Genomic DNA, 25,711 nt, shown 5'->3' with positions numbered 1-25,711 from the left:
CGTTCGAAGACCCGATCTGAGTCTCCAAGGCCATTCCTAGTAGGGAAACGAAGGGCTTTACGTCGACGTATGACGTTGTTGCCACATTACAGCGCCCTCCACTATAAGCCACCGGCTATGTTTTGGCTTATTGTTTTGATATGACAATGGCTACCGACGATATTTGGGGCCGTGTACAGCAGTGCGTCGCCGAACACTGCAACAATTTCCACTCGCCTTTCTAAAACTGGACGTGAGAGGAGACACCTGGATCCAAGTATTCAAATTAAGCACCGTAGCTCCACCCGCGTCTGAAATTAACATTCTGGCTGTGCCGTTCAGCGCCAAATTGCGAAATCTCAAACAATTTGCGCAAAAGTCGACAGAGCTTTAGATAATCAAGCGCGCTACGATGCGGTAAAAAGAGTTGCTGGGTGGTGTAGAACCCTGCGTGACTATCAAAGAGACGGCCAAACTCAGCGTGGTGGAAAAGATTAGGTGTCACCAACCGAAATCACGTCAGTATATGAGGCGGTGGCAAAAGAACAAAGGGCTAAGGAGACTAACAACGTTGCGCGGCAAAGGAAGACGGCGATACTCGGCGAAAAAGCCAAGCTCGATTTCGAAATTGTCGTGCTAGAAGCAAAAATTGCCAAGCTTAAGGAGCAACACGATTTTGCGACGATCCAAGTTGCGAAAATTAACCAACAGATACAAGGCATCGATGTGGAAATTGTTACCGAGGACGAACGGCGAGTGACTGCGGCAAAACGCGAGGAGCAATGACAGCAGCGAGAAGTCATGGTCGCTGAAAGAAACGTAACGCGAAGGGCACAATTCGAGGAAGAAATACGGCAACAGTGAGAGGCGAAAGATGAAGCCGCTCAGAATGAGCAAGAGACAATCGCTCGTAAAGAAGAGTTGGCTCGGCAACGACGGGAACAAGCGATGCAAGAGGCGGAGCAGCTGCGTCTAAAATTGTTACAAAGAAGGGCAACGTCGTACAAAACGGCGAAACGAACGACTTTAACGCAGTTTTTCAGCGTCAACAACGCTGCACCGGCTCCCGTTTTACTTGCACCTGCTCTGGCAGCATCACTAGTGCCACCGGCACCTACAACGACAATCACCGGAGATTATTATGCGCCCAAAGACGACGAAGTACTTGTCAAGAGGAATCCCGGGCAATTGCTTATTTCTCGATTCTCCCAAGCTAAACAAGATGATGAAACTCTCGATCATCGAATCGTCTCGAACAAGAGATGAGAGAATCGTCAATAAGCTAGAGAAGCTTAAGGCTTGTATGGAAGGAGTTGCCAAAGTCCTCGTGTCGCTTTTAGGACGTGAAGAAGAAGAGAATGTTAAAAACATCGAAGCTCTCAGTGATATTTCTCGACTAATCTCAGACTCTATACGCGACGAAAATATGATACGTCGAAGCCTTATCTTGGTAAATGTAAATACATCCAAAAAGGATGCTCTGAGCACAACAGAGGTAGACGAATTTTTATTCGGAGAGAATCTATCAGAAAATTTAAAGATAGCCAAATTAACTGAACAAGACGTAAAAAGCATAGCGAAAAAGACCTCCATGTCACAAGGCTCAAAAAACTTCAGAGGCCCGACTCGACAGTTAAATCAACGGCCACCGGGAACGAGCGGGCAGAAAGCTGCTGCAACGAACTCATCCAAAAACTATACCGTCCTTGCCAGAGCGGATCGAGGCCAACGACATATTACACGTCACACAGGAGCTCCAGCAAGAAATTATACCCGAAAAAGGATTAGAAATAAACGTGAGTCGTACAGCGGGTAGACTTCTTTTCTTCTTTAAGAGATGGAAGAGACTTACCTCTGGTCCTACGATCCTTTCGTGGGTAAAAGGATTGAAAATTCCATTCGAGTCACTACCTGGCCAATTGACTTGCGTCAGCGAACAAAAAATTTCCCAACAAGAAACTGACAGTATCTCTGAAATTTTGTCAAAATTGGCTGGTAAAGGCGTAGTACAAAAATGCTCTCCCTGTCGCGGTCGATTTATCTCAAAAATTTTTACTAGACGCAAGGCAGACAAATCGTTTCGGTTGATTTTAAATCTTGTTGATTTGAATAAATTCATTAAAACCGATCACTTCAAATTAGAAAACCATAAGACTATCATCAAGCTCCTACGACAAAACGATTTTATGTGTACTATAGATCTTTAAGACGCATATTACACGATAGCAATACACAAATTGCACATAAAATTTTTAAGGTTCTTGTTTAATGGTGATACATACAAGTTCACATGCATGCCGTTTAGGCTAAATATCGCGCCTTACATTTTTACGAAACTCCTTAAGCCAATATTTTATTTAGACGACTTTCTCTTATTAGGAAATTCGGCCTCTATCTGGGCCGAAAACTTTGTGAAAACACATAATCTGCTTTCAAACTTGGGGTTCGTCATCAACGAGCGGAAGAGTAGCTCTTTTCCAAGGCAGGTATGCAAATTTTTAGGGCTTGAATTTGGTTCAAATCCATGACACTTAAGCTACCAGAGAAAAAAAAAGTACATGTAAGCAAATTGATAGAAAAATTCAGCAAACGAACTGTCGGCACGATCCATGAACTGTTCATGTTCATCGGCTCCTTAATAAGTAGCTTGCTGTCCGGCAAACAAATATATCTGGTTATATACAAAAAATCTTGAAAAAGAAAAAGTTCTTGCGCTAGAGAAAAAATCCGTCGACTATGATTCGCTTATTTGCATAGAATTAAACGAAACCAACCTTCGCTGGTGGAGAGATAATATTTGATTCGGGAAAAATGATATTTCTTACCCGAAATATGTCCTGGAGATTTTCTCAGATGCTTCGCTCTCCGGTTGGGGAGCCGTGCACAGAGACAAGAAAACTCATGGATTTTGGAACAAAGACGATCGACAAAACAACATCGACTACTTAGAATTAAAAGCGGCTTTTTTCGTACGTAAATGCTTCGCGTCGAATAAAAGAAACCGCAACATACTGCTGCGAATCGACAATACAACAGCCATTGCCTACATAAATCGCATGGGCGGCATCAGAGTCGAAAAACTCTACTCAATTACGAGATAAATTTGGCAATGATGTGAAGCTAGAAGCATTTACATTGTCGCAGCGTATATAAAATCCAAAGATAACGTTGAAGCTGATGCCGAGTCACGAAAATTAGAGCCCAAGACAGAGTTTACACCATCAGATTTCGCTTTTAAGAAAATCGTTAAATTTTTTGGCAATCTAGACATAGACTTATTCGCAAATTGCTCAAACTACAAACGTAATCGTTACGTGTCATGGAAGAGAGATCCGGGCTCAGAAGCAATAGATGCCTTTACCATACCATGGAATAACAAAAAATTTTACGCTTTCCCTTCTTTCAGCATAATTCTGAAAGTTTTGCAAAAAATTCAAAAAGAAGATGTCGAAGGCATCGTTGTCGTCCCACTCTGGCCAGGGCAAGCGTGGTTCCCTCTATTTTTAACGCTGCTAAAATCAAAAATTAAATTTAAACCAAACATAAATCTATTGAATTTTTCCAGCGCACAACCTCATCCACTGTGGAGATCGCTTACCCTGGCGGCAGGGAAGTTATCAGGAAAGTGCTCATAAAACAAGAGAACCCGTAATAATCCATCGTAATAAGCCTGGCATCAATTAGCGACTCGATGTTAAAAAGCTACGATATTGCGCTGAAGAAGTGGTGGAGATTTTGCAAAGGGAAGGAAAGCGAGGTTTTTAACCCGAAAATTTCCAAATTTTTAGAATTTCTCAGAATAGAATTTGATAAAGGACTCTCCTTAAGTTCTGTAAATTGCACGAGATCGGCCATCGCGATGATTGTAAAAGATAATATTGGAGACGATCCCCGCGTTAAACCGTTAAACGGGTTTTTAAAGAGGTTTCAAGATTTAGGCCATCCAGACCGAAATATGATTATACGTGGGACTCAAAAATCGTACTAGACTTTTTTACATCACAACTCTGTTATTCCGAATTAAGCCTAGATAAGCTATCGAAAAAATTAATAACGTTATTGGCTCTGGTTACTGGCCATCGTATGCAAACGTTTTCCTTAATTAGCATTGATGACATCAGAAAATATGAATCAAAAGTTATAATTACGATTCTAGAAACTGTCAAAACCTCTAAGAGAAATGCATTTCACCCGATGTTTAATTTACCACCTTTTTACCATGTCGAAAAAATATGCGCTGCTAAAACTCTCATCAATTATTAAGAAATAACTAAGAACAGATGTGATTCAATCAAGAAGCTTGTTTTGTCAACTAGGAGCCCTTTAAAGGCAGTCTCCACCCAGTCTTTAAGTCGCTGGGTCAAAGAGACACTCAAAACTTGCAAAATCGAAACGTCAATGTTTTCGGCGCACAGCACGCACCATGCTTCGACATCAGTGGCTAAAAGAGTGGGCGTAGACTTAAAACTAATTAGAAAAAAAGGTGGATGGTTGAAAAATTCAGAGGTTTTTGCCAAGTTTTACAATCGAGAAATCACGTCGAATAGAGACGGCTATGCATTATCAATTCTTAATCGTTAAACTAATACAAATCTAGTGTATAAGTAGACACAGTTTAAATAAAGATTCATTTCTTTTTCTCACTGAATTATTTGTGCCATAGTTAACTTTTAACATCTACATTTTGATCTCAAGGGTGGAGGTGCGAAATACAATTGAACAATTGAACGAACTTGTGAAAATTGATTACAATTGTATGAGCGCCTCCTCCAAAAAGATCAAAAACCCGACCCAAATGTCCCTTATTATCGTCCAAATGCGATAACCCCCACTACGGCACACTTTAAAAAATGAGAAATGACGGTAACAAGCAGGCCGATGACACAGCGTATAGACCGCCAGTGCCAACTGTTGGCGCGCTTTTTAGCTTTAAAAAATGTGGTATTAAAGACACTGAAGGGGAAACTATAACTTGATCTTTTTGGAGGAGGCGCTCATACAGTGAGTAAAGGAGGCGTTCCTTCAATTGTTCAATTCTCTCACTGCACAATACTAACACTGTTTTTTCATGCACCTACTCACGACTTTAATGACTAGAGAATCCATATCCTGTTTTCCTTTAGTGATCATAGGAATTAGTATTCTTCGCATGAAATATACAAAAAAACAAAGAAATGGCATTGGCTTAGTGGTAAGCGTGCTTGCTACAGATAGGGGTATATGACCTTATCACTGCGCTTTTTAATTTTTGACTGTGCTGAACTATTCATTTCGCAATGTTTTCTGATGTGAATTGAAATAGTTTTATTTTACCTTCATCTGCAGCATCTTATGGAATTAAAACAACAAACAGTTTTCTGTTATGTTGCTTTTTTTTTTTTAAATTACTGTTTCAGTGCTGACCTCACTTGCTTGTGTAACTGTGCACAGTTATAAAAAAGCACCAGTTACTGCGCCCCCAATTACTGTGCGGGTATCCGCCGTAACGTTTGCATGTTTAAGTCCAGACCCAACTACTGCGCACCGAATAGTGCAAATGACTACGAAGTTTCGTAGGTTAGATTCGTTGAGAGTCATTTAGTTGACTAATTATGAATGTCATGATATAAGATATAAAGTAAGATTCTGGATTCAACATTACTAGTGTTTATAAATGTGACAATGTCTGGAGCACACGAAAGTTCTAGTCTGTTCGTCTTCCTTTGTGGTACCAATGAGTGCACAGTAATTGGTGCATGTGCAGTAATTAAGTCATTTACCCCTACATTGCCATTTTAGGAGTCACGGGTAAAATTCCCGGTGAGTGCAAATTTAAAAAAAAACTGTTTTCACCGGGAAAAAGTTTCTCTGAAATCCAGGCTGTTTCAGAGCGGATTTTTCCGTGGAATTTCCTGTCAAAGAGATTTCAGGACTTTTTCCTTGCCCCTCAGATCTTCGAGCCTGGGTGAATGCGTAAAAGTGTGAGGGCTATAGGTAGAGATTAGTGGATCCGATGCCAGGTATCAGGCAGGAATCGCTGGCCTTATTGGTGAGGAGTGATTCCTTTAACATAAGCTTCTCCGTAGATGCTAGTTAGTCTAAATTCGATGCTGCGGCAGAAAGCACTGGCTTAGCAGGTGAATAGTAGATATCCTAGAAAACTGAATCTTCTCCAGGGAAAGGCTACACAGTGGCAAGTGGATCCGATACATTGTTGGTGCAGAAAGTGCCAGCTTAACTGGTAAGGTATTTCACACGAAATATTCCCACTGTGCTCATGATATATATACCAAGTATGAAATCAATTAAGGGATTGGTAAACGGTAGCGGCAATACACCCCCACACAGAGGTGGTGAGTGGGTGGCCCTGGTGACTAGGCCATTAGGCAATCACCGTAACCTGGTAAAAAAAATTAACGAAAAATAATAGCTAAGTATTTGAATTTATCTGGCATATTTGCGTCGTACTTGGAATTTTTATAACTAATTAGAATAATTGGTGATATATCTTTTTTTGTTTAAATTATATTTTTACCGAATAACGGTTTTCCTATTCACAGAATTTTTTTTTCTATGTGTCATAAATATGTGTGTGTATTTCTCAAAAGTTTGAAAAATAATTTATTTTGTTTATCAGTGGCAGTGTAACAGATCATGACCAGGTGTGGAGTTTCTAGGAAAAAATATATACATATATATATATACACATATATATATACATATATATATATATATCGTTAAATACGTATACATACCAGGGGTGGCGGAAGACTTGTGGTGGGGGTTGAGAACCCCACCCCTGTGTGTGTGTGTGTGTGTGTGTGTGTGTGTAAAATACATACAGCTATGAAGACCTGAGGCGTAAAGTTCTCAACACCCACAACAGGTCTTCCGCCACTCCTGGTATGTATACGTATTTAATGTGAGTCCCTATTAGAATGAGTATAAGTAAATCCATGCGTTTGATATAGTAAAGGAAAAAGTTTTGCTGAGCGTCCACGAAGTATCCAATGAAGTGTGACAAAATTATCAACAAATTTCGGTAATTTTTTCAGAAGCTCAGCTGCAGAAATTAGACGTGGCCTAGAGCTGCAGCTCGCCCTTCTACACTTGCCGTACAGCCAAGTGCAAAGAACCATTATTAAAAATCACCGTTCTAGCAACTTTTACAACACAAAAGAGGTTACATTTTTAGTCAGTTGTTAATTAACTTTTAATGAAGATAATCCTGTGAAAACGTGGCACTGTGCCGTACCATAATTTTTTTAGGGCCATTTTATAAAAGTGTTTTTCTTATATTACACTTCTTTCGGCACATTATGCGTACACCCCACAACGTCATGACACCAGACTACAACACAAACTTTGAATTTTATTTCTTTATCTTTTAACCAATTTCTAAAAAAAAAAAAAAACAGTTCCCACACAGATTTGTACCTCTAAAATTAGGTATAATAGTCGCAGCCCTTACCTACTGCCCGTATGTTATGTTGTAGTTCGTAACAAAAACCCTTGCGTAAATTTACATTAACTGTAAATTAATTCATTTCACTTAATTATAAATAAAATTAATAAATAATATATTAAATAAGATAACTTGTTTTATTAAATGATTTCATACAAAAATTAGGAACTAGTATATTTTAGAAGAGCATCATTCCCTTGTATTATTAAATATTTATTTACTGATTGATAACTTGTTACTTTTAGAACAATGATTTGTTACTTATACATTTTTTTCATATTGTTTTAAAATTTTTGAAAATTAAAAAAAAATTGTACTGTACTGTACAAATACAATAATTGATTTTAACTGTATTTCATTCTTTTACAATAGTTCCATTCCTCAAAAGGACGTTCTTTACATAGTTACCAGAGGAAAATTTCAGAGAAGTGAGAGGAGTGCAAATATGAGCAGCTAAGCTGGAAATTGTTTTTTTCATGTGGTTGTACTCACATACATGCTTTTACGCATATTTGATCCCCTCTTAAATTTATGTAATAGTATATTACGCACCTAGTGAGCGAGGTTAAGAATGTCGCAGATTTCACGTAAATAAACGCCCGAGGCGAAGCCGAGGGTGGATAACGTGAAATCTAGGGCATTTCTTAACCTCCGAACGTGGTGCGTATACTATTTTTCTGCATACCCTCGTCGAAAGAGCTGATTATCTGTTTTGGAGCAGGGCAGATATGAAGCACTTTCGGTGGGGGTATACAGAAAAATCTAACTTAGGGATCTATTTGAAAATTAGATAGGTTTATCTAAAAGCAATCTTTTATACCAAAAAATCGGAAGATTTATACGGATTGTATAATGTAATATATGGTATTGTTATATGTACGGGTTGTATAATAGTATACTATGCAATAAAGGAAGAAAGTACGGCATAACCTCCCGGGTGGGAGATAATGCCACACTTTCTTCTCGACGCCCGTATACCATTTTTTCTCTTCCTTTGATGAAAATACGACGTTTTTTCACGATTTCAGGGAGAAAAATGCAACATAATCTCTTAGGTAAAAATCGCATTTACTGGTTATTATGAAAAGTATTTTGGCATCTTCTGCAAGGAATTGCCTCCCAAGCTGAAGACGAGGTAACCGTGCAGAGTATATCAAATTACTTTTTCTACGAGCAGTACATGCGATTCTTTACGTGAGAGGAATGTTGCATTTTTTCCCTGAAATCATGAAAAAACGTCGTATTTTCAGCAAAGGAAGAAAAAAAATCGTATACGAGCCTCGGGAAGAAAGTGCGGCATCATCTCCTTGTTATTTAATATATTGTTTATAATCATTAATGCATTAAACATTGAAATATTAATTGAAACTACACCTAATTTACGTAGGTATACTCATTTCAACGATAATTGCACTACCTTTGTGCACAATATTGTTTCATAGAAGGTATTTTTCTACTCATAATTATATTCAAGCCCCCTCTGTCCACTGGTTTAATTTTAATAAAACTGCAGTTTGCAAAAAGTGTATACCTGAACTTACTAAAATTCTGTCTAGTAGTTGGTAGGCACGAAAACTTCAACCTACTAAAATTTTTGCTCTTAGTTTCTGAAAGAACAAGAGTTATGAATTTTTTATATTTTAAACAAAATAGATATTTGTTAATTTAGGGAGTCACCACTAGGAGCTAATGTCGTTAATTCGCAGCTTATTTTTTCTGTTTTTTTGTTTTTTTTTTGTTTTTTTTTTACAGCGCATAAGTTTATTACAATTTTTCTTCAACTTAATCTAACAAAGTCTAACATAAAAACCTGGTTTTGGCCGTTTTACCGCTTTTCACAGACCATATCCCGCAATTAGACAGTGATGGTTTTAGTTATTTGCGATTTGTATCATAATTATCTACTTAAGGTTACTTTTTTTTCCGAACTCAGAATTAAATCACAGTATTTCAAAGAATCCACGGAAAATCTACCGTTTGAACGTAAAATATCGAGTTATGCAAATATAGTGTTAAAATACACTGTAAATAATTTCCAAATGAATTGAAAATAAGAAAAAAAGTAATAACTCTATCACTATTTTACATCAATAAAATTATGTTTGTTTCTTAACATTATTATGTCATACATTAAAATATTCTGAAATAATCAAAATTTATCAGAGGTACGTAATAAGTCTGAACAAATTAAAATATAAACAATATCAAAACTAAAATGAAAGAAGACGGAAATTGTTTGTTTGGAACTTTTTCTTAGTTTTTATATGGTGAAGAAAATTCACAGATGAAAAGTCATCCTTGAATATTTTAAAATACTTTAAATAAGTGAAAAGATTATTGCTATATTATTTTGAAAAACAATTATTATTAAAATATAATAGATAGTAAAGACTATTTGGATATCATGCCCAAAAATGGCATGTATGGAACTGGAACGCAAATTAAAGGTTTTACTGAAATATTTGATGCGTTCGTAAAAGTTTTTTACGAACACTAATAATAATGATAAATTTGGCAATTATAAGAGTAAAGTTAAGTTAACTTTGTTCTTTACGAAAAATATTGATTCTGATCATTACAACATTATTGAGTATGAAAACCTGAATATTAAGAAAAAAAATTAAATGATTTAAAAACCAGTTATGTACACAAATTTAAATAAGAAGTATTAGAATATTAAACAATGATTTTGCAGCATTAAAAAAATTTAAAGAAAGTTTAGATAACTGTAAAATGATAATTATGAATGGAGATAGACTATTTAAAATTTTTCAATATTTATATGCAATAAAAAACATTTTTAAAAGAAGAAAAAAAGAAGTAAGAAAACACGCATACATAAAATGGCCTCAATCGGCAATTACAGTACAAGAAGTGAAATTAAAAGTTCCGTAGAAATGTTTGATCTACGTATGAAACTTTATCATTATAATTTAAATGGCATCTTATTCTTTGAAAACTTATCGAGAAATTCAACATTACATATATTATTCTCGGGAAATATTGATTCAGGTAAATTTAGTATGTTAACTTTTTTCTAATTATGTCGTCTCACACGTCTTTCAATAATGTCGCATCCTGAACGTAAATTAATCATACTAAAACATACAGAAAACATTATTTTTGCTGAAATAGTATTAGACACTAAGAAGCTTACGGAATTAGTGATTAAAAATATGCACTATGGAACTTACACTAATCAAAGTCCTTGTTTAAATAATTTGAGAAAAAATGAGCCAAAAAAGTTCTTAAAGCCTTTTGTTAACGTTACAACTTAAAAAAAAATGGTTAACCAGAATACAGAAGATGGAACAATATTTGTGATGATCATATTTATCGAACTAAATATAAAAATTTTATCTCTGGAGACAATTCTATAACTGTATCAAATAATAAATTTTTGATAATGAACTGTAAATGTCACATAAATGTTGCAAATACTGTACTTCTATATAGCGTATGAAATTTATTCACGACTACATTCACAAGGGTGGTGATAGAGCATTTTTTTAAATTAAAAAATATAACGATTCTGATAAGGATGGTTTAGACGGAATAAAAAATTATGTCAACGATATATTGTCATGTATGATATCATAGCTACACTAACATGCGCTCTCTCTTTTTGGGGCCTACTAAAGACGATTGTAGTAAAAGAGAGCAGAAGGGTAAGCAGATAGGATGCTAAAGGGAGCTCTCTCTTTCTCTGGCTGGAACCGGCAAGGACGAAGATCTTACACCCGCGACGCGCTCTTCTCTCGTTTTACATAAATAAAGACGTTGATACTAGTTCCTTGACTATTTACTTCGTGCACACCCTAAGACCATAGAATCCTACGCAACAATATACTTAAGCTTGATGGAAGACATTGTAACGTACGATAGTATAGGTGAGACTCTACGCTCCCTCTCCTAAAACCTCATAACGAAGGGCCCTAGGGCCAAGGGAAGGGAAGCTCGAGCAAGGAGAGAGTCTATCGGGGGAGTACACGACGAGCCTTTGAAGGGAACACACGCGCTATCTTGCCTATGATTACGGTATCTTGAATAAAGGTCCTTGAAATAATAAGTGTTGATCATTCTCGCAAAGCACCTCCTTACCAATATCTTCCCTACGTAACAGTTTTGGTGCTAGGTGCGGGATATGGTGAGAGTCGGAATTTTCTTTTACTTTTATTGTACTCGTTTCAAAAAATTTCCGCCCAGAAGCACACATAGAGTCCAGTACCTTACCCACTCTGCTACGAGCGCTGCCGACTATAGAAACTCGGTTTCTTGTACTTATCGTGTGGTTCGTAACTATAATATTCCATTTTCATATGCATTTACTGATAATACATTCAATTCATGATGAATTATGTATTTGTTTTCTAAATAATACGTCTAAAAAAAAAAAAAAAAAAAAAAAAAAAAAAAAAAAAATTAATTAGCAAAAATACGTTTATGTAGATTAAATATAATAAGGCGCGTTATTACACATTAAATGTTTGTATTTTATGCATTTGATGCATAAAATACCGACCGATTTTTATTAAACCTGAGGTTTTTTTGGCATTACAGTAATGCTGATAATTACTGTTATAAATAAAAATGAAATATGAAAAAAAATAATAATGAAACGAAATGAAATATGAACAAATAAAATGTTATATTAAGAAATAATAAAATAAAATAAAAAAAAAAAAAACGAGAAATGACAAGAACAAAAAAGGGAATGAAAAATATAAGATAAAATAGAAAAATAAACAAAGAAATGAAATAAAGGAAATACAAAAGAATGAAAAAAAAAGTTACGAAATTACATATGAAAAAAAAAGAAATGAAATATGAAAAAAAAGAAATGAAAACAAAAAATTAAATAAATGAATAAAATATGAAGGGAATTAAAACAACAAACCAGGGGGGATAAATGGGTCATGGGACCCACGGTAAGAACGAAGTTCTTTAAACATGACATGAGTATAAAAACACAATTTTTCAGGTAACAAGGGGGTCGCCAGACACGTAGGAAGAACGAAGCTCTATAAACGTTAGTACTGCATTCATGTAGTTCACTAAACAAAAACTTGAAAAACGAATAAAAAAAATAAATGAATAAAAAATAGTTCAGTACTTCCGATGGTTGAACTTCGTGAGTACTGTATTTATGCACGACGTTCTCACGAAGTTCAACCATCGTGAGTACTGAACTATTTTTTTATTTATTTTTTTTTATTCGTTTTTCAAGTTTTTGTTTAGTGAACTACATGAATGCAGTACTAACGTTTATAGAGCTTCGTTCTTCCTACGGGTCTGGCGATCCCCTTGTTACCTGAGAAATTGTGTTTTTATACTCATGTCATGTTTAAGGAAACTTCGTTCTTACCGTGGGTCCCATGACCCATTTATCCCCCCTGGTTTGTTTTATTCTTTATATATACATATTACTTATACTTATCCGCCGTATATATATAAATTATATAAATAAATTTATTACTTCGTCGGCTCCCCCTTTTTAAGTGTTTTTTCTTAAGCACAAAACATAAATCACGCGATAAAATAGACTTAAAACGCATTGAGTTAGTGGAATTTTTGTTGGAAAAACGATTCACGTGATAAAAAAGTTCGAGAACAGGGAGAAAAATCAGCGACTCATAACGCAAAAACTCGATGAGTCGGTGAAAAACAGGAAACAGCAGAGACCGAAGGGGAGAGAGAACAGCGTCTTAAGGAGAGGATAAGTGCCATAAATTGGAGCAAGCACGGGAAGTAGGGAAACTCTCTTGCCCATCTGTTCTCTCTCAAGCTGCTGCAGCTAGGTGAAAGGGACCAAATATTAGGTCCCGAACATAACATACATTGTATCGAGAGCTGGTAGAGGGACCCTCAGCATTATCTCTTCCGATACAGTAATCACACGCGTCTACACTCACTCGGAGCCTACTACACTGACTCAGAGCGAGCCGAATTTTTCAAATAAGAACAGGGTGTGTTGTGTGAGCAAAACAGATACACTTAAGAAAACCAAAACCACAGACACAGCAAACATGTCTCTTTCAGGGGTACGAACTATAACGTTGCGGATAAAAGGGATGAAATACAAAATGATAGGGTAGAGATATACGATATATTTAATCGAAAAGAACAAAGAGAAGATACAGAACAGCAAATGTTAGAATTAGAATTAGAGCCAAGCGGTCGCGAAAAATTGGATGCGTTGGACGAGGAAAGTAGAGCAGTGGTAATGGGGATTTTTGCTTCAATGAAGGCGAAAGTAAAGAAAAACCAGAGAAAAGAAATAGTCCACCCAACAGGCAAAGCAACTACAACAATAAATGAAATCGGGTCAACGGTAAACAAAAACAAGGGGGATGAATTAAATGATACGAGGGGGGATAGACTAGATAGAGACAGAGAAATAAAGCAGTATGAAACGGATAGGACATATCAAAATTGGGGAACTTCAGAAATTTTTGCGACCCAGGCGAAAGAAATGGGCCCACGAAGAATACCAGGGGATACAGATATTTTCTGGCGGCCTACCTCGCCGGCCATACATGATGACCGGAGGTGCATGAAGAGCACATTAATAGAAAACGATGGAAGACGTCACCTGGAGAGCAGAATCAGAGAGATCAGCGAAGAACACGATTCGAACCCAAACCTATTGCCTATCCAAAAACAACTGCTGAAGGAAAGCGTGGAAGCAGAGGCAGTCAAACAATTTACTTATGGTCTACACCCAACATTTAGGTGTAAAATCACTAGTCTAAACCCGAGGACTCTCTGTGAAGCAATCATAGAGGCACTGAAAATTGAGAGCGACCTGAGTTTACGGAATGCAGTACCAGTATGTGCACTGCCCACATACAATAAGACAACAACCGAATGGGGGCCACTAGTAAATCTGGCAAGAAAAGAAGAAAACTCGGCAGAAACCACTAATGAGGTACAAGGCACCGCAGTGGCAAACGAAAAACGATGTATATATTGCGACGGCCGAACCGGGCATTCAGTCAAGGAATGCCGAAAACTGCTAGCGGTGATAAACAAGAGAAAAACTCCAAGAGATAAAGAAAGGGAACCAAAGAGAAATTGCAATTACTGTCAGAGACCGGGACACTATGCGAGAGACTGCCGCTCACGCAAGCAAGATAGGGACGAAGAGGAGAGACAGCAAAACGAGTGGCATAACAAACCCATAGACAATACCAATACTAACAGAAACGCCCATAACTACGGAAACGGAAATGATAATTCTAATAACAATAATTACAATAATTATAACAGGGGCCACAACAATGGCCCAATGGAGCCTTATAACAGGAATGATAATTACTACAGCATAAATAACAATTACAATAATAAAAATAATAATTACAATGACAGGAATGATAACTTTAATGATAATAATTACAATAATTATTACAGGGGTTATAAAATGGAGCAACAGAGGCCTATAGTAGGAAAAATAATTACAATGATAGGTATAATAATTACAATACCAGAAATAATAATTATAACAGCTATCGGGGCAATGGGGACTCATACAATAACTACAGTAGGGACACATCCAACCGTTATGGAATTGACTATACAAATAAGGACAGTAGGGACGGCTATAATAGAAACTTTATAAGATCTGGGCCACCACAAGATAGGGGCCCACCACAGCAAAGAAATGGCAAATACGGCCCTGATAATAGGAGAGACGGATCGGCTGCTTTAAATTCGCAGTATGTTCGGCGTAGTTCCCAAACGCCGAGCATGAACTAGTGAGAGAGAGAGACGGAGAAAAGCGTGTCCGGCGAAGAAGAAGGTTCGAGAGAAAAGCCGCAAAAGGCTGAGCAAGAAGTAGTGGAGGCGAAGACGCACAACAGTCCGAATACTAACGCAGGGCAGGAAAAAATAGAAAGTAATGAGGCAGAATGTGAAAATACTCCTAGACAACGGGGGGGGGGGCAAACGCACAAGAAGAGGGAGGAGAGCCCGCAAAAAAAGTAATCGGACAAGGGCGTCAGACACCCATGTAAATAATGATGAACCCAAGCTTTTAGAGTGCGACGAAGAAATAGAGCAGCTTCCTAAAATGATTATAAAACTCGCGAGAACAGGGCATATGCCACCATCGGTTCAGTTACAAGGACCACAGCTAAAAAACGGAAAGGCGACTTTTCATGCGGATACTGGCGCAGAGATTTCTATTATAAAGGTTAATTTTTTAAGCACTGACATGCTAATAGACAGTAGGTATCGAGTAGCTATTATCGGCGTGACTCACAGAGCACGCAAAACATTGGGCACAGTACAGGCTCAGGCACGGATTAGAGTGCACATTACATGTCATCCCCTATGACTTCCCAATTGACGTAGAAGGAATCATAGGGTGGGATATTTTTAAGCGATACCGGGGCCAGATAAGCGCCGCCGAGAATATGATTAAATTGTACAACGTAGAGATATCGCTGATACAACCAGAGTGTTTTTAAATACCTGCAAAATCGAGACAAATAATTTACGCGCGAATAAAGGAAATCATAAACAAAGTAGAAAGTGGCTGGATACCCCTCCAAAAGACGGAGGAGGGAATATTGTTCGGAAATTTTATAGCCAAAAATATAAAGCGAAAAATAGTCGCAGAATGCATTAATACAAGTCACGAGATAAAATCCGTGCCTGTTTCGAAAGTAGAGCTGCTAGATTACAAAGAAATTTATCGGAAGCACTCAGACGTTGAAGGGGACAATGTCGAAAGCTTGCGGGAAGCGGTCATAAGGTTATTTAACGAAAAAATAGGAAGTGATGATGGAAAAACAGATAATTTTACAAAAAAAGAAGAAGAGTTAGAGAAACAAAAACGGGTAGATAAGACAATGCAAGTCGTGAACACAGCCGGTTGCAACCATGAAGAAAAAGAACATGTAAGGAATCTAATCGAGTCAAATAAACAAGAAGAACCGAACATAAATGATTTATTAGAGAGAAGGTCCGATGAATTACGGGCTCTAGTAATGATTGACATTAAAATGCGAGATGTAGAGGGAAGGCTGGGAATGAGGACTGACATGTGGGAGCTCAACGAAAAGCGCATAAGGCCCCAACCTGAACCACCACCCCCACCGAATCCTTAAAACAACGGTAAGCTATTGACTGAAGAGAGTACAACGGCGATAGTTATAACAATATTAATAATATTAATATAAATGATAGTAAGATTAATAATAATAATAATGACAAAAGAAATATTTTAGATTAAAGAAGTATTTTATTAAATACTTTTAAATTACAGAAGTATTTTATATTTAAAATTGTATTATTTGCCATATAATTTTATAGAAGTATAACTTCTTACTTTGGTACTCAAGCACCAATTGTTCACCGGTTTTATTTAATTTAATAGTTTCTTTTTTCTCTTTCCTAATTTTTAATAACAATTTTGAAAATCTTTTATGAAAACAATAAATGCTAATTTCTACTGTTAAAATTTGGAATTAGCTCTTTAAAACGGAAGATTTAATTGTCTGTTCGATTGTAATTCTTTTATAACTGTTTTTTATTACTGCAAAAATTTGACAAAAATTATTTTCGAAAATAGCTATTTTATTTCAAAAATATTTCCTAGTGTAACATAAATCCCCTGATTTCACTACTACTTTTCCCAACTACTGTGTCTTCTATTTCCATTGCTCTTTTTTAAATCATTGAAACCTTATTTAAAATAAATAAATCAACATCTTAATTTTTTTGAAGTTAAATTCTTACAGGCATACCTTTGAATAGCAGTGAATCAATGATTTAGAATTCTGACCTTTAGAAAATATGTGGCAATTGTAGATTTTATATTGTACTTCTCCCCTCTCTACGCCCCGTCTCGTCACTTCACCCCACACTGGTTTACACCACGCCACGCCACTACAGCACAGCACACACTTTGAATGTTAGTGAAATTTATTTCTCATTCTTTAATTGATTCTAAAGAAAAAAAAAAAAAAATGCTTTCGTCAAAATATGCACCGGCTCTCTCCTGTACGTGAAACAAGTATATTACCTTCTCTACTATGAACGGTCCTGTTTAAAAAAATTTCGTTACTTTTTGCTTTGGTTTGGTTTATAACTTATTTTTGATTCGGATATTTATTGATTGTTTATGAATTAATGAGGTTTGATAACAAATTATATGAGTTTATATATTACTCTTTTTTACGTGCTCTTTTGCTTATAGTCACTTGAATAAATCAGAGGACAATGGGCGCTTGAGTATCCAAGTATGAAGTTATAATTCTATGGCATTATATGACAGACAATACGTAAATATAAATATACCTACAATGAAACGATGTTGCGTACGAAGTTGGTGACATTTTCGTTGGAATTGGTATGATTATTAACGTTAATTGGGTGTGGTTTCAAAAATTGTTTTCTTTTAATAAATGAACAATTATAACGAATGTATCATGTAGATAAAAAAAGTACAGAGTAAGCGACGGCATGCTGCTGATGGGCTAGCTAGCAAGAGAGTAACTACTTTCATCGAACCTTATAATTATTTTCAAACAACTAAGTACCTACTCTGATAATATTTTCAACATCATCGCTTGCATCTGTCACATACGCAGCTACACTCGATTTTAAATTTAGTCACGTATATAATACCTAAGATAGTTACCTAAAAGAAGGCTTAAAAAATATTGGAATACCAGTTTGATTATTAATTGTTTATTTAATCTTAAATTTGATAAAATAGCTGATTAACATGTTGTCTACAAAATATGTTACAAACATAATGAGAATGTACACGTAGTTAATTACTGTAAATTAAACAATAAAGATGTATAAAAACGTTATATGTTGACTTAGCACGGCAAGAAAATGTAATCAATTATCTATAAAATATTGTACAAATAAACTAATGATGTAAAAAAAAAAAATTTTGAAAAATTTCGAAAAAACAAAATAACCAATGAATTGTTTATAAAATGCCAACTTATAAAAAAATGAAGTAAATTTGAAATAGTATACAGTATAGCTGTTACTAAGAAAAACATTTATTAAGTTTAAAAAAAATTATCTTATTCAATTAGTAATTTGGTAACAAATACAATTCATAATTAAACTAATTTAATTTATGATCAGTAAATAAGTACTTACATTAAACGTCAAGTATGAACCATAACGTACAATAAGAATTAGGAAATTCTCATGATCGGGATCACTTTCGACAGAGTGCGTTGAGTACTCGGCTCACGAGCAGTTGATCGCCAGATTGATTCTTGTGGGATTTTGGTGTGTATGTGTTTTTTTTTCAAGAATCAGATAAAGAATAAAGAAATAAAACCGAAATCAGTATTAAAATTTGATTTCTTGAGATATTGAGATATGTGCATTGTGATGGTGTGACTCATCGAGGTGGTTTGGGGTTTGGCGTAGTGACCTTATTTTTCTGGTGCGCCAGGTGAAGGAGGATGTAACATGAAAATCTCAGTTTCATTACATGTTTGCTCAAGTTTACAAATTAGAAATCGTTAGTTAAGTCCATAGCGCAGAGTGCACCTATTATAGATATATAACTTCAAAAAAAAAATTTTTTTAATTTAAGAATTTTATACTACGTGAAGAGAGCTAAAGATGGATGTATAAGGCAGAAAGCATAAGGTAAACTATTGTAAAAAATATTGAAAAAAAATTTATTTTATGAGATCATTATCATACATATAATTTGCCACTAATTTTCTGACTATAGAGGATCAATATATACCGCTTTTAATTATAAATGTTTTTTTCACTAATTTACAAGTATACGATAGTTTTATAAATCCAAGAAGAAAGTATACATTTGTTTTTGAAATGTAAGGTTGTTATTTATAGGTAAGATATTCTTACAGCTGTTGGTTATCTTACACGAAAGATAGTATTAGTTATAACGTCATGCCACACTTGACTGGCGAAACTATACATAGAAGGATTAGAAGAATTAATTCTTTAAATGTTCTCAGTTATACTTATAATGTGCCGCTGTTTTCTCAATTGCACTTTGGTGTCTAAAAATGTCAAAGATCTTATGGGCAAATATTGTCTGAAAACTCAGCACTTTCTACATTTTATTTAACGAAAATTGTTGTTCTCAAACACCACAATTATTAATAAGCCATATTTTAGTAACTCTGTAATTGTTTCATAGTACATGGTACATAGCTTGTACATTATTGAAAGACCATCTGCAAAGTTCCATTTTGAGACGATATCATCATAATCAGATATTTGTTACAACGTAGACGTGATTACAATTATAAGAAAACACTACTTGCTGTACGTCACTGAGCACCCTTACAGAAAATATTTTTGCAGGATGGAAAATGTTGTTATGCTATATTATATTATTTTATTTTTTTATATTTGATAACCAAATGTAAAACTTTCTTGAAAATAGTAATAAACTATTAAAATAGCCATAGATTTATCGTGTCTTACATGCAAGACGTTACGTGAAATTAGCAGTTTATACATTTTTTTAAGTTGATAAATGGTTTAATATTAAACAGTAAATAGTTTAGTATTAAACAGTCTTTATGTGTGCCACAATAGTTTTGCTTCTGCTTCTAATAATAACTTTCATTATTTATTCTGTAGATCCAAAGTCCCAGTTTTTTATTTTATCCGTGTCATACAACATCTACGTTTTTAACGTAAACAACATTTTCGTATACTCTAAGAAACTCAAAAAATTTTATGCATGACTTAAATGTAGCACAAAAGCATGTTTACCCAGATAGTTTTAAATATAGCTTAATTATATATACACTAATATTAAGCACCTGCTTTATCGTAAGAAAGTTAGACGTCATTATTTTAGCTCTAATCATGGAAAAAGACAGCTTTTACTTGGAATGAATACAGTATTTATAGGTCAGTAAGATTAAACAGTAGAGGATATTAATCGGACACTATCAAAAAATTTGAGACAATTGGGTCTCAACTTGGACAGTTAATTATTCCGACAATTACAAATTAGACTAGATATTTAAAAAAAAATTACGGATATTTCATTTTCAAATAAAAGTCAATTTTCACGGAATTTTCGTATTTGATCACTGTTTATCGCTGTCAATACTTCAAAAATAAGGGGTTGTTCAGTCAAGCAATCTTCACGTATGTGTTACTAGAAATTGCCTGAACATTAAAAAAAAAATATTCTATTATGACAAAAAGAGGATATACATCTTCCTTAACAAAATCTCTCTGTGTTTATTTATAAATACAAACACTGCAAATTAAAAGCATAATAGACTCAGCACTTACATTTTTTGATTCGTAAGTGACATTGAAACAGAATTCGCGAATTGTGAGCACATTCACTTAGTACTGACAATTGTTTTAAACAACGTTATCTGATGTTATGAGTAATTTTTCTAGTGATACAGATTATTTTAACAGCTTTTTCTAGTGATACAGATTATTTTTTAATTTTCATGAAATCACAATCTACACTAGTGTAAGGATTGCATAGTGATGCGATAAATCGAAGTATTTAATTTTAAAAGTATTAAAGAATATTGTCCTTGCTGTATATTTTTCAGATGTCAAATTAAAGATCTTGGTATACAAAAATTTATACTTCATAGAAATATGGTGAAAGACAGGCCCAGATCAATAAGAACAAGTCACCCAAAAAAATGTTTGGTCTATACCTAAAGAGAGGTTCACGTAGCATAAGGCATTGAAATAATTATTCCATTAGTAAATTGAATCTGTCATGACCAAGTACAAAACTTAGTATAAAAATTATATGGTATGATCAGGATCCTAAAAGATCAATTAACTGACAGTGAAAAATACATCAGTACTTTTTTTAAAATCAAAGTAAAGTTATAAGATTAAAAAACTTTACTATAAATTTGCATTGTATAACAACTAACCCAGCTGACTTTAAGGAGGCGTCCTCGTGCAGAGATACCAACATACGTCGTAGGTCACAAAATTGCTCGCAAACTTGGGTATAGTTGGCATCACTGGCGCAAGGGAACAAAGGCTAGTCTGTGGAAATAAAATGACTCGATCATTTTTCAAAAGAATATCTCGAAGTTTTCCAGGGTAACACTTCCTTTGACAAGTGTCATTTAGCATAAGAGGTTTTTCTCTACAAAATGTGTGCACTTTTATTACGGGGACCGTTGATTTATTCGAGTTATTTTATTGCGTGTACGAGCTCCACCATAAGAATACATCTTAGAAAGCGCCTCATAAAATTTATAGTATCTAAAATTTTCGTAGAGTAAGCGATATAAATAATTATACTTTTTGATTCAGTAAATTTTTAACTATTAAATTAATCTGGTCTAGGTTCAGACATAGTCACGAAGGAGCCTCCTTCCAAAACTTTCAGTTTTACTTTTATGTGATTACTGTTTTTTTTGTCTTATTTTACTAACCTCTAAACAAATGTTAACGTCTTATGCAAAAGCTGTAATTGCACATAATCATAGGTATTATATTAGTATCTTTTTTTCGCAATAGTGTGCGGAAAATAGGTGTTTTCTGCACACTAATTGCGAAGAAACTTGTACGCAACTCGTGCGGGACGATTTCCCGCACTCGTGTGATAGACTCGCACTCGTTCCCGTCAACTCCGGCCACTCGTGCGAGTCAATCATGACTCGTGCGGGAAATCGTCTTTTCCGCACTTGTTACGTAAATAACTATTATATTCTTTAAGATGACATTAAGTTTTTACAAATTATTTGTCTTACTTTTACAGATATTACACATGACGAAGACGTTATGATGTTAGTAAGCTGTAAAGAAATAATTTTGTGACAACAACATTGTCAGCAAAAATTGAAATTTACCAAGGAATTTGCAATACTTCAGGAAAATAAAATAAATTAGAGATGGATAAAATCCAAATTATTACGAAGCAACTAGTGATTGGGTTGCTTTAATGAGAAACTGAGAAATTTAATAACAAATAGTATATTCCGTACGAGTTTGCAAAGGCTCTGATTTACGTACTAGATAGGGAAAAGGAGAGTTTACTTTATAAAAAAAAAAAAAAAATTCCAACCGAGATATTTTAACAGATTTCGGTTCGACTCCATACGTATCAATAATAAACAGAAAATACAACGGCCAAACTACTGCCGGTTTTTTTATTCGCCAGTACAGTTGAGAAAACGTAGTTTTTCGCAATCTTAGTTTTTACTTGCCCATTTGGAAACACATTGTTCAAAAAAAAAAATTGTAGATACTTGAAATATCTACAAAATAAGAACAGTTAAGTTCAGATTTATTTGTTTGTTTTTTTGTATCAAAGTGCAAAAAAGTGCTAAATCAAAGTGCTGCTTTGAAACACTACAATTGACTTTCTTTTCTGATATATACCGAAAGATTTACAGTACGAGCTAAGCATGAGGGCTGTAACGAAAAGCCTGTTTGAACGAGTTTGGTATACTATTTTTCCATCTGATGGAAACCGAAAATGAAGTGGTGAAGGTGCTATTTCAGGGTGAGAAGGCCGAAAATACAATTAATAACTTTTTTTTACTGTTTTATTCATGTATATAGCATAATTTGAAAATGCATATACGTTGATTATAATATAATAATAAGATCTACACTTTCTTGGTTTGACTCTGTACAGTAGATTAAGGTTTAAATTTCATTTGCACCATTGAAAATCATAGAAAAATGTCAAATTACCTTTTTTAAATTCTTTTCTCTGATTATACGATCGTGTTATCGTTCCTTTGATCGCCATTGAAAACTGCGTCTGGAAATTCACAAAATTTTTAGACTTAAATTGGCACTCAAAAGAGTTGAATAATTATGTTCATGTTTGAAAAAAATGAGACTGAGTTTATTTGTACTGATTTAATTTGTACTTTATACTCACGGTTCATAAAAAAAATTGTTTTTTATAAAAGTACATGCAAAATAGAATCACTGAAATTTTTGCCGTTAATGCAACGGTAATCCTGCAATAATTTGTCATTACGTAAATTTTTACCGCAGTGATACATGAATTTCCACCGCAGTTTATGGTAATTTTTAGGGTAACTGTGAAATTTATTCTAAAATCACTTTAATTTTTACGGCACGGCAATGGTAAAATTGTTTCTGAAAGAGCATATAGCTATGGGCTGCAGGGTCACGTTGGCCGAAGGGGAAAGCCGAGTACCCTACCAGTTGTCTGCTGAAACGTGGACTAACCTACAAATTTTCAACCTGCGTAGATATTTGCATGAATATGATGGGTACTTAACGTATTGTTGGAAACATGATGCAATCCTCTTTTCCTTAAAAGCCATTCATGAATGAAACCCCTATTTTTATTTGTACATTGATTTTGGTGACACATGTTACGTCTACCTCATTTTCTCATACAAGTTAAATTGCCCACTACAGTAGACAACTGGTCAGCTCTTCCCTCTGGCCCATGTGACATTGTAGCCTATAGATATATACTCTTTCAGGGAAAATTTTACCGTTACCGTACATTAAAAATTATAGTTAGTTTTGGATAAATTTTACAGTAACTATAAAAATTATCGTCAACTACAGTAAAAGTTCATGTACCGTTGCGGTAAAAATTTACCTAATTACAAATTATCACAGCATTACCGTTGCTTTGACGGTAAGGATTCCTATAGTTCTCTTATGCGTGTAGAAAATCACTGTATACTCTTTCATTAGGTGTCAATAATTAAACAACGCAGTTTCAAATTTTTGTGAAGAATTCATCGGGTGCTGGTCATTTTTCCGATGATTCGAATTATTGAAAACCGAAGTACCAAATATCGTAAAATCGAAAGTTATTTTAAAGAAAACATTGAATAAATCGAAAATCATTTAAATAAATATCTATTTATCCAAAAATTCATCTTATCCGATGGTTAATTTATAGGATGCCTATTTTTCCGAAGGTTCGCTTTACCAAAAATTAGTATAGCGAAAGATAAATTATCCGAATACCATTCTGCCGAAAATGCAATTATCTGAAAACTCAAAAAACTACTAATTAACATTGGGAGTGACGTAATACAACAAATAAAACAAGTTACAGAGCATAAAAGTTATTTAAAGGCAAATATTTATTGATATCTGAGTGAGACAGTTACTTTTGTGAGAAAGAAGCATCACTGTATACTTTTTTCAGCTTGCGTGCGCAGTTGACTATAAATGAAAGGTAAGGTATCTAATAACCTAGTCTGCAGTAATTTATTTTAAGTTAGAATAATTAATTATAAAAATAACTGTTTTACCATGCTTATTTAGCTCTAAAAAATTTTTTTTTGAAATACACACAAAATTAAAAACAGCTTAAATCACATTAATGATCTCCCAAACAAGGTGAACGGTATTAGAATCAAGTATACGTATATACTATTTTCATTAGGAATTTACACTTTTTAAAAATCTAATGTACGCTTTTTTACATTCATATGTGATACTAAAATGAAGACATTTCTAAAGTTGTTAAGCCAGAGCCTGCATACGGTGCAGTCGACAACTTGTTCTATGAAAATGCAAGTCAAATGAACTATGACCACCATATGCATACAAACACTTAAAATGGGTTTTTAATTTTTCTAAAAAATTTTTGTACTGTCCATACCCAACATAGGTTAAATTTTTTAAGGCCCTGCTGGATCTGTATCAAAAAATTTCTTAAGACTTTTTTTGTTGTATTTTTTAAAAATAGTAGCGTTACGGGTTGGAAAAATAATCTTAAGATCATGATTATACCATTCACAGTAAAAGTTCATCTATATGCTTGCACTTGTACGATGTACTGAGCCCCTACTATTATACACTACACTCTCTGAGTTGATAATAAAGCAGTACGCAAAGATATTATGCGATTCGTTCAAAAAAGGAGCGTTATGGGTTCGAAAAATCATCTTAAAATTGTGATGTTACCACTCACAGTGAAAATTTAACTTTATTCTTGTCTTTTACGATGTACTGTATCCCTATTATTATGTACTATATACTATTCCAGCTGATAAGCTAAGACTCAGTGAAGATGCAATGGGTTTTGTATCGTTACGGGATAGCGTCACGGGCTCTTAGCAAAAAAAAAGAGCGTTGCGGGATCTTATACAATCGTCGAAAAATCGAGATTGTAACGCACCAAACACAAATTGAACTTTGTCACTGCACTTATATTATATAAAAAACAGCTCAATTTAAACCCACCACCTTCCGATTCGATAATTAAATGCTTAAAAAAGTTATATAACATCCCGTAGCGTCACGGGCTCTTAGTTTTTAGTTTGGGGAGACACAATCTTCAAATTCGCAAGCCTGTAGAAC

At 34.7% G+C, this 25,711-nt stretch overlaps 1 protein-coding gene across 1 annotated transcript in view; it reads right to left on the bottom strand.

Moving 5' to 3' along the window:
- LOC149376073 (uncharacterized) overlaps window positions 1–25,711 on the bottom strand; it is a 49,667-nt gene that overhangs the window by 9,953 nt on the left and 14,003 nt on the right. Inside the window, exon 2 of the mRNA XM_089593167.1 lies at window positions 23,096–23,165. Within this exon, the coding sequence (XP_089449293.1) occupies window positions 23,096–23,165 (70 nt within the window). The remainder of the gene's footprint in view (window positions 1–23,095; window positions 23,166–25,711) is intronic.

This window comes from Copidosoma floridanum, unplaced genomic scaffold (genome assembly GCF_036245765.1).
Source record: "Copidosoma floridanum isolate Cflo_tuat_1 unplaced genomic scaffold, Cflo_Japanese_pri ptg000001l, whole genome shotgun sequence".
In the NCBI taxonomy this organism is placed as follows: domain Eukaryota; kingdom Metazoa; phylum Arthropoda; class Insecta; order Hymenoptera; family Encyrtidae; genus Copidosoma; species Copidosoma floridanum.
The sequence above is the reverse complement of the archived record's forward strand: the minus strand, read 5'-3'. Positions and strand labels throughout refer to the sequence as shown.